Below are 10,322 nucleotides of genomic sequence, written 5' to 3'. Positions count from 1 at the left end.
CTAGCAAATATATGTAATTGATACTGTCATAATTTTACCACTGAAATACCAAAAAAATTTAGGTGAGGGTGATAAAAGCATAGTCAAGCATATATTATAAACTAATTTTTAACCTCAGTTACTGAGGCTTTCATTCAGCTAAGAGCAGAATCCTAAATTCTAGATTATGGCAGTTGAGTCTCGTATCTCTAAAATTTCCGATTAGTAGTCCTGTCCTTTTTTTTTTTTTTTTGGGGGGGGGGGGTGAGGCACAGAGAGGGATGTCCTTATCATAATGCCCTTCCACTTTTACTTAAGTATCCTTGAAGGTAAATATCTTTCAATTGGTAAGACTGCATGGGATAAACTTTGGCAAAATTCAAAAGAAAAATTACATTTAAATATGTACTATGTATGATAAATAGAATAAATACATGCTTTCTCTGTATAAAAAACATTACCAGCATATTATATTCTTAGTAAAATAAGATCTTTTCTATTCAGAAGTTGAATATTCTGGACTCTGCATAATAAAAAAAGAAAGCTTCTAAACTCAAGGTCACACAGACTAAAGATTTCATAATCAGTTAAAAGTTAAGAAAATTAAAAGCGAACTACTATTCTTCCATGTTATTTCTGGAATAATAAATAAAACCCACTTGGGCTTTTGTATACTAAAATATCTGCTAAGTCAACTATAAAAAAACTAGTGCAGTTTTCAGAATACTGAGGTAAAATGTCAAACCCAGAAATGGGTAAACATGCAACAGGGCTGAGTAGAAAGGATCATTGGGAATTCAAGTCATGAGAATTAGGTCTTGGTTCCAGCTCTCTCTGTATAAGAAGAGTAACCCAGAACAAATCAATTAAAATCAGTTAATTTCTCAGTCTCTCTTTTTTTTTGTCTGTAAATTAAGTAGATTGGACTATATCAGGGATCAATACCCTTTTAAGGGAAAAGAGCCTTTTTTATTTTTAGAAAATAACTTTTTAAAAATAATTGATGTCAGAGATTTTACACCAACTTCATGTGCAGTTTACACATTTTTAAATGGAAGATGGTCAACGGAGAACTCCTAAAACTTCTTCCCATTAGCATATCTGTACAAATTTCTTAAAGTAGCTGTCAAAGGCAGAGAGCACCTGGCTCTGAGGGAATGAGGTATAAGACAGGAGGAATTACAGGTAGTGTCAAGTCAAAAGCAAATCCTACCCATTCCATTCCTATGTTGAATGAGAGCCTTACTGAGAGCTCCTTAGAGTAACTGCTCCTTTTGGGACACTATGATTCCACAATCTCTCCCCTCAAGGGCTATGGAATATAAAATTCTTAAGTTAAGTAATTCATTATTCCTAATAGTTAAGGCTTTTGCCTGTATGAGTCAAAATATTAAAAGTTGCATAAAAGTAAACATCTATGATGGCCTTGGCAAACCATGGATCAAATCACTAAAACCTCTTTTAGCTCTAAAATTCTATGATTATAAAATGTATGCAATAGTAATCAAATCAATGCTTGAGAAGCTATTTGATGAATTAATCACTAATACTAAATAGGAGCTGGACATTTTTTATTCTCTGTACTTACTTTGCTTCATCTGGCTGGGAAGAATTCTTCATTTCTTTTAGCTTTTGACCTTCCTGAGATAATCCATTATTATCTTGGGCTTCATTTGTATAAGTGAACAGATATAAAGTAAGAAAGATTGCCTCTGGTTTTTTTTTTTTTTTTTTAAACTCAATCTAACATAGTAGGAAATAACTTTTCAACATAAATTCTAGAGTCACTTATCTCTGAGAAATGTGCAATTGCTAGTAATGGTCTGATAGGTTTAGAAACAGAGATAATTGATACTTAGCATCATCAAAAAGAAATAGCTATGTCAGCAAATAGATAACGTACTAATAATTAAACTAAATGAACCCACTACACTTTCTTAGTATCTCCTTGGATTAGGATGTATTCTACTGGATCATAATTTTGATAATTAAAAAAAGCTTAGCTTTTCCAGATTATGCATGCAGCCTTTTCTCCTACCCCCCCAACCAAATATTAGCATGTGTATATATACCTCTCAAATGACTAAAAATTCAGAACATAAAGATGTAATTGAAATATTGTTAATGCTTTATAAGAAAAATCAAATTGTTAAAAGTCTGTACTATTCAAGTCCCGTATCTTGGATTCTATGCAAAGCTTAAAAATTAATCGTAACTTTAGTAGTCAGTAAGTTACTAAAAGGTCTATTTCATATTTCTTTGTCAGAGAGTCATGGTTTAAAGAGGTAGCAGTCCAGTTCATAACTATAACTTTTTAACTCATATTTCTCAATATTTCCTACTTTTCTCATAAAGAGAATGTTTTAGAAGATGAACATTTAACTGATTATTTGGACAGTGACAGCTATTAATTCCTTATCTATCTGATTAAGGTACTCTACTCTTATATCATTTTATTGGAAATGAATGCCTTCTAGTCATAAATTTTTAAGTGATAGTGAAAATAAATTTTTATAGTTAAATGATGATTATGGGCTCATTTGTAATAAAGAAAATTGTGTACAACATTCCTGTGGTTGGAAAAAAAAAAGTATCCTGAGTACCTTAAAAAAAAAAAAAAACTAACCCTGAGAAGTAATTTTTAATACTTTTCAGGTCAAGGACACAATAAACAGATTTAGTTTTACTTATGTTTTCTTTTTTCTTTTTGACATAGCTATTATTTGCATTTATAAAAAAGAAGAAAAAATGCAATACTTCCCAGTAGTCACAAGGTCAAAGAAAAAACTATTCCCAAAATACTTGTATATAAGAAACAATCAGAAAAGCTAACATTAAATTTAATTAAATTAAAGTTAGCCCAACCTGAATGTATATGACATACTGAGTAAAGAAAGGAATTATGATCTCATAACTCCTCTTGCCAAAAGCCTAAGTCAATATTTATTAAAATATAAGACTACAAAATTTTTGTAGAGAATACTATAAAGAATACAATTCTGATAACTTTAAAATGTAACCTAGCAATTTTCCTGTGGTACTAAATGAACTGACAACTATCCAATGGGAATCCATTACAAATTGATGACATATAAAATTTTGCTTGGTGATCCACGTATAGGATATTCTTCAACATCTATCACATGTTGGCTGAGAACATAAACTTGGACAAATTTTTTTCCTATACTTTTACTTCTCAAAAAATATCAAAGCAGTAAGCCAATTACTTGTTAATAAACCCACTACTAAAAAAAAAGTTGAAACCATATACAAGATTTGGCAAAAAGGCATCTAAACTTCATGTTGTTTGTTAGATTTTACTGTTAGTAGCTGTGTTTTAGGATATAGTAATTTGCAAAAATCTATATCTATGTAATAATGAAACAAATTCTAATATCATTAAATTATACTACCCACGAACTCAAGGGCTGCAGGTACCAAGGATAATTGATTTTTTTTTTTTAAAACATAACTTTAGAAAAAGCAAGTATTATGGATTTAAGGAGATGGAACATTAAAGTTTTGAGGGGAAAAAAAAAAAACTTGTTTTAAAAGGGAATAAATGGCAAACTTTTTAGAAGTTCAGGTCTATCTAAGGGATGCAATAAATTATATGAAAGAAAAAAACATAATAAAAATACACTACATATTCAGTTTACCCCTGCAGCATTTAAATAAATGTGGTCTAAATAATCATTAACTTTTTTTTTTTTAAACAATTATGAACAATGATCACTATAATATCCTTTCATAAAAAAGAAGGTACGCCTGTGCATTAAGTGCTCTGGATTCTGGAACCATTTGTACATGAGTATCACTAACATGCACCCACTGTCCTGTTGATGCTCCCGTTGTTTCTTTTAAACCTATAATACAAAAATAAATAATATTTAAAACATTTAAATTCTTCTGTCAGCTCAAAGAATAATTCAAATTTTGGACTAAGATATCTATAAAGAATGAGGTTTTTTTTTTTTTTATATAATATATATACAGGAGAAGGGGAAGAGAATGCTATTTTGATAGTTTCAATAAAAACCACAAAACATTAAGAAAAACACATGATTTTAAGCTGCACTAAATATTTTAAATTACCAGTATTTGACCTCTATTCTAATATCTGAAAACCTTCTTATTTATAATAATTTTTTTTAAAAGCCTATAAAGTTTACAATAGGAATCCACTATTGTAAGGAATAAATTCTTGTATATAAATTACTTCTAAAAATGATAACCAGATATTATTTTACACATTTACTAAAGTTTTTAAAATTCAAAGCTGACAAAAAGAAAATAGGAATTTTGAACTCACATTATGACAAAATGTTTTTGGGATATAATAATTTGAGATCCTTTTGTTCCTAATCCAACAGGTTATATTCTAAAACCATTAACATAGAGATATCCCTTTACTTTCATCTATAGACTATTATTGGAATAGGAGTCTCTCTTCTCTTTCTTAAAATTTCTAACAGGTGATGCTACAATTTCTCTTACTGAGTCAAGACACTTTTCCAAACATTTATCTTTTTTTATTCATACCAAAGATGAATAATATATTTGGTTACTATAACATAATTAAATAACAACTCTGTGCACCACCACCACTTATCTCTCTCTCTCTCTCTATATATATATATATCTAGATATTGCTGCATATAAACAAGTTCCTTCCTAGGTAAGGCATCTTCCAAGTTGCACTTTTTCAAGATATTATGGTAACTGTAATAAAATGGTTATCTATGTAATAAGGTAGACATATTATTATACACTCTTGAAAAAGATTTGTGTCATCAAGTCCAGCATTATTTCAATCCAAGAAACATACCTTTAATAACCAAGGATATTTAAGTAGAAGGACACTGTCCATTATTTCTAACGAAAATGATTATCTAGCTAGGAATTTTCCCCTTTAAAGGAGTATTTTTACTTAGTAGTAAAAGGAAGAAACTAGATTTCAATTTATTTGATATACATATGAAGGAGTAATTTTAACATTTGATGGATAGAAGAAGCAATTAATTATAGCATACCGTGGATATTTTTATTTCCAACAACATGGTCCAGTGATTTCTTGGAAGTTCTGACTTTCACATAAGCTGTATAATGGCCTCCTCTCATTGAGCCACTATGCTCCACTATTCCATAAAGACCATAGAGAACTCTCTCCCCACTGGTTACATTCTTTTATTCAAAGAAACAACAACAAAAAAATCCAAATTAGTATTTTGTAGTAGTAAAGGATGCTGAGGAAAGTTCGAAAGGATGATTAAATTCCTAATAAGTCACTAAATATATTATAAAATTTGGCTATTGTAGAACTTCAGCATATGTAAAACAGGGATTAAATCTACTCATTTAACAAAACTGGCAAGAAATACATAATATGGAAAATCCTAAATTTTTAGGCTATTTTAATATCTAACAGCTTGTCCTTTTAGATTATACAAAGAACTGTACCAAAATTAGACCCAACTGTCAATGCAAAACCAATTTGGGGGATAGGATCATTAAATTTAAGTCCACTGCTTAATATGACCTTCTCTGTGGCTTTACTTATAACCCTGAAGGTTTTATAGTCATCATGTGATACAAAGGAAAGAAAGCTAAAACCTTGTTTCAACAATAATTGGGTGGCTTGATTCCTTGTAGACCTTGACCATTGTCTTTTACTTTTGGAGATGCTGTAAATACTTATATGTCACGAATAATAATTACCAAAGATAAAAGGAGGGAGGATAGAAAACAATATTACTGATAGGTTGATTTTATTAAGTAGTTATGTATTTGCTTCAGGGATTTAATATGCCTTTTTAAAAAAGTGTACAAATACAGTGTACAGATTATACTTGACAGTTATTATCATTAAAAAAAGCAGTTAATTTTGTATACTATACCTTGCAGGTAACAGAACAAAAGGGTGCTAAATCTAGCACAAGTGGGAAATCCACGTGTCTGTTGACTTTTCGGAGACTCAAACCAGCCTTCAACAAACAAATAAATAAACAAACAAACAAATAAATAAATAAATAAATGTGTGTGTGTGTGTGTGTGTGTGTGTATATATATATATATATATATATGTATATATATATATATATATAAAGTGTTGAAATCTATAGAATGAGATTTTGCAGCTTTGCTGCCTCAATTCAACTGCTTTCTTATCCTACAACTTCCCTTAGTATGTAGGGTCTTCTCATCTAAGACTATCCCTTTGCCAGGCTGGCCCCTCCTCCCACTGCTGAGGTTCCTTCTAAGAGCTACCATTCTGGAGATGGGTCAGGCCAGGCCCGGTTTATTGCTCTTCCACTGTTTTGAATCTGGCATCTTTATTTCCATAATTGGCAACTCACACTACAGCCCCAGCTTTTTATGTGTTCATTCCCATTAGAATGAAAGCTCCTTGAGGGCATGGATTGTATTTCCCCAACTAGGAACAATGGCATGTAATAAATCTTAATAATGTTGCTGACCTTAATCACAGTACTTTATTACATAAAACCAAAAAGTGAAAAAAAGTAAAATCATACAAAACTAATTTCCTACAGAATACAAAAAATGTAGAAAAGCAAGATGGAGAGGTAGATAAAGGCCCAATCTTTATGTCAGAAAGATGGATTTCAGTTACAACTCTGATAAATGGCTCAGTGATCCTGAATAAATCTTGAATATCTTAAGTTTCCTAGGCAACACTCAAGACTATAAGTTGTGCAATTGTTATTCATTAACATAGGGAGTTTTCCCCATTGGGAGGCCCCCTATAATGAAATTAGAGGCCAGAGCAAAAAACAGAAAAGTAAAAAATGTAAGGTGACTTATAAAATATTCCAGAACTGGCATCTGATTAACTTAATATCTATACTTGAAGGTGCTACTGCAAAGATATTTATACAGATTAGTGAGTTTTTTAAAAAATGAAGACAGGGGGCAGCTAGGTGGCACAGTGGATAGAGCACCAGCCCTGAATTCAGGAGGACCCCAGTTCAAATCTGGTCTCGGACACTTAACACTTCCTAGCTGTGTGACCCTGGGCAAGTCACTTAACCCCAGCCTCAGGGGAAAAAAATGAATATAAATAAGCATGTGATTTTAATGCTTTAAAAAAAAATTTTAAACCCATATTATTACTTAATAAAAAGAACACTGGAATTTTAATTAGGAGATCCAGGGTTCTAGTTTACATGTGTGACCTTGGCCAAGTTTGTAAACAACTAAATTTCTTCTTCTGTAAAATAGCGGGTATACTTCACAGGATGATTTAGCCCTCTTCAACTGTAAAATTCTCTATTTAATGTCTTATTATAGAGGAAAAAAATTCTCAAGAAAGTGCCAAGAAAAAGCAAGTTATGAGTCTAGTATAATCAAGATTTGAGAGAAATAAGGATGGATCTATTTAATGGTCTCTTGATATTAGGCTTCCATGGGAAGGCCAAAGGGGGAAAAACTATATTGGGACCCCCAAATTTGCTTCTAACTTTTGCTGTTTTTTTAATGGGAAAAACACTAAATTATAACAAGAGTTCAAGACAGATGTATTCTTTATTTCTGATTTATGTTTTCAAAAACAGTTTTTGTCTTCAGTTCTTCCTTCCTGTTAACCATTTCTCCTAATTAGAGAGAACTTCAATTTTTTTGGTCTGGACTTCAGGTGTGTGGGGCAAAGAGAGAGAGAGGCATTTACATGTGAAATATAAAATGTAAAATATTTTTACTGAAAAGGTTTATTTAAAGATATTTTAAAACAATTTATTATAAAAAGGTTAATTTATTTGTCATGCAAGTATATGATTTTATTGGTTTTATTGCAGAATCTCTGGCAATAACACATGGTTCCACTTAAAAAATGTTGAAAATTCACTATTTCATTCATTCAATTGAAAATATTTTTTTCACAGTACTGTGCTTGGCATGATGGGAGAGAATAATGATCTGCCTTCATGGAATTTATAATCTGCAGGACACCCAAGAGAAATACCACAATCAAAGAGCAATAAGAAAGGTACAAAATGTTTTGTGGATTTTTACAAAGTTTAGATTATGACCATAACCTATTTTTCAGTTTAATGTTTCTATTTGTAGTGCAACTAATTACATTGATGTGGACTTTTACCTGATGAAATCTTTTAAGATGGAGAATAAGAATGGCTGGAACAGCAGAAATGAGCAACTGTTTCCTTGCATTGGTATACACACCTTCTGGCTTCTTTTCTGCATGACATATAATTTTTGAAATGTGTTTGTAAAATTGCATCAAACTATATAGCATATAATTATCAACTGCACTGGTTGTATATTATGTTACATTAACAAAAATTTTAAATGGGAACTGGAAAGATACAATTGTTACGAACCCAAAGAGTAAAATTCATAATAAACAAAACGTAAATTAAAAAAACAATAAGACAACAGAATTCAGGTCAAATACAACAGCCTGTCTTAATCCCAGATTAATTGAGATTAAAATATTTCCTTTCTTTTAAGAAATGATGAACTCGATCAACTCTGATATAGATGTGGGTCCTTTCAACAATGAGGTGATTCAGGCCAATTCCAATGGGTTTGTAACAGAGAACACAATTCACATCCAGAAAGAGTACCATAGGGACTGAATGTGGATCATAACATAATATTTTCACTTTTTTTCTTCTTTGCTTGCTTTTTATTTTTCTTCCTCATTTTTTTTTCTTTTTTGATTTGATTTTGCTGGTGCAGCATAATTGTGAAAATGAGTATAAAAGAACTGCACATTAAACATATTTGTACTGTTTGCTGTCTAGGGGAGAGGAGTGGGGAAAAAGGGAGGGAGAAAAATTTGAAACACAAGGTTTTGCAAGGGTAAATACTGAAATGTATTTTGAAAATAAAAAGCTATTATAAAAAATAAGAAATGATGAACTCTAAGAACAGAAAGTAAAGTGTTGTAAATAAAAACTGCTTTATTAGATAACTTTGCTTAACTTTTTTATGGTAAGGAACTATGGGAGTATTGTTGCTTCTAAAATTAATGTTAATAAAATACATAAAAAAATTAGAAAAATACAAACACAAGAGAATTAAGTAACACCAGCAATAAACACTTAAAATCAAGTTCTACAAATATCCAAATGTTTCACTGTGACTCAGGATGAAAACTATTCACAGAACATTTTATAAATTTCACCTTTAATTTTCTCTTAAAACAATGCAATATTTAATTTTATCTTGAAATAATAATATCAATCATTGTTTAACACATTTTCAGAAATGTAATATTTCTTACCTGAATTCCACCGTCTCCTGAAAATTCCACCTTTTTTGTGCTATTCAATATGAAACTAAATACATCTATACAAAACTCCAATCAATATCAGTTTATTCTAGTCCCCCAAAAAGATCAGGAAAAATTTAACTATGCCTACAGTCTTAAGGTCCAAACATCTAGTACCAGAGTCAGCAAACTATAGTGTAAGGGCTTTGTTTAAATTTATTAAAAATACCTTTATTTTGAAAAACAAAGTTTCATTGCATTGTTACATTCTTAACTCATAGGCCTACAAAAATAGATAATGTTGGATGTAGTTCTTGGGCCGTAGTTTGCCAACCACTGATCTAGTACAGCTTGAAACTACATGCGAGTCAAGATAGTTGTGTATTCTTACCAACACTTAAAGATTGTGAACTCTTATGTCCACTGGAGACCTTGAACATGTAACTGTAATACATACTGCTTGATTTATCTCAAACTATCTAAATGTTAATGTTATGCAACACAAAATTCTCTGGCTTCAAAATACTGTATATTCTAACAGCACAATATCTGGCACATATTTATTACTTAATAAATAAAAAATATTAAAAACTCTTGCTTTCAGAAAAATTTGTAAAGACTTACATGAACTGATGCAAAATGAAGTGAGCAGAAACAGCAGAGAATTATATACAGTAAAAACAATATTATATAACCAACCATGAATAATGATTCAACTAGTCTCTTCATTACAATGATCCAAGACCATTTCAAGACTCAACAATGAAAAATGCTATCCATTTCGAGAGAATGAACTGATAAGGTCTAAATGTATATCAAAGGATACTTTATAAAAAATTTTTCTTTAATTTGAATCTGTTTTCTTTCATAACATGATTAATATGGAAATGGCATGCTTGCCTCTCCTTATGGGAGAGGGAAGGGAAGGAGAAAGAGAATTTGGAACTCAAAAATTTTTAAAAATGTTAAAAGTTTTTACATGCAATAGGAAAATAATTTGAAGATAAAATAAAATTGTGAACTGAAAGCATTCCTCTTTTGAGATTCCTGCCTTTTACACAATAAGCAGCTAATAAAATCTGTAATACAGAAG

General features: G+C 30.7%; 1 protein-coding gene across 4 annotated transcripts in view; it reads right to left on the bottom strand.

Annotated features, from left to right (window-relative positions):
* Positions 1 to 2,637: 2,637 nt before the first annotated feature.
* USP45 (ubiquitin specific peptidase 45) overlaps positions 2,638 to 10,322 on the bottom strand; it is an 81,348-nt gene continuing 73,663 nt past the window's right edge. For all 4 annotated transcript variants that reach the window (XM_074310224.1, XM_074310225.1, XM_074310226.1 and 1 more), the window contains 4 exons: positions 8,093 to 8,190; positions 5,877 to 5,963; positions 5,013 to 5,163; positions 2,638 to 3,845 (listed from right to left, as the gene is read on the bottom strand). In XM_074310224.1, coding sequence (XP_074166325.1) covers positions 3,715 to 3,845; positions 5,013 to 5,163; positions 5,877 to 5,963; positions 8,093 to 8,190 — 467 coding nt within the window. In that variant the 3' untranslated portion in view covers positions 2,638 to 3,714. The remainder of the gene's footprint in view (positions 3,846 to 5,012; positions 5,164 to 5,876; positions 5,964 to 8,092; positions 8,191 to 10,322) is intronic.

The sequence above is a fragment of the Sminthopsis crassicaudata genome, chromosome 4 (genome assembly GCF_048593235.1).
Source record: "Sminthopsis crassicaudata isolate SCR6 chromosome 4, ASM4859323v1, whole genome shotgun sequence".
NCBI lineage: Eukaryota > Metazoa > Chordata > Mammalia > Dasyuromorphia > Dasyuridae > Sminthopsis > Sminthopsis crassicaudata.
This window is presented reverse-complemented; position numbering and strand designations above follow the sequence as displayed.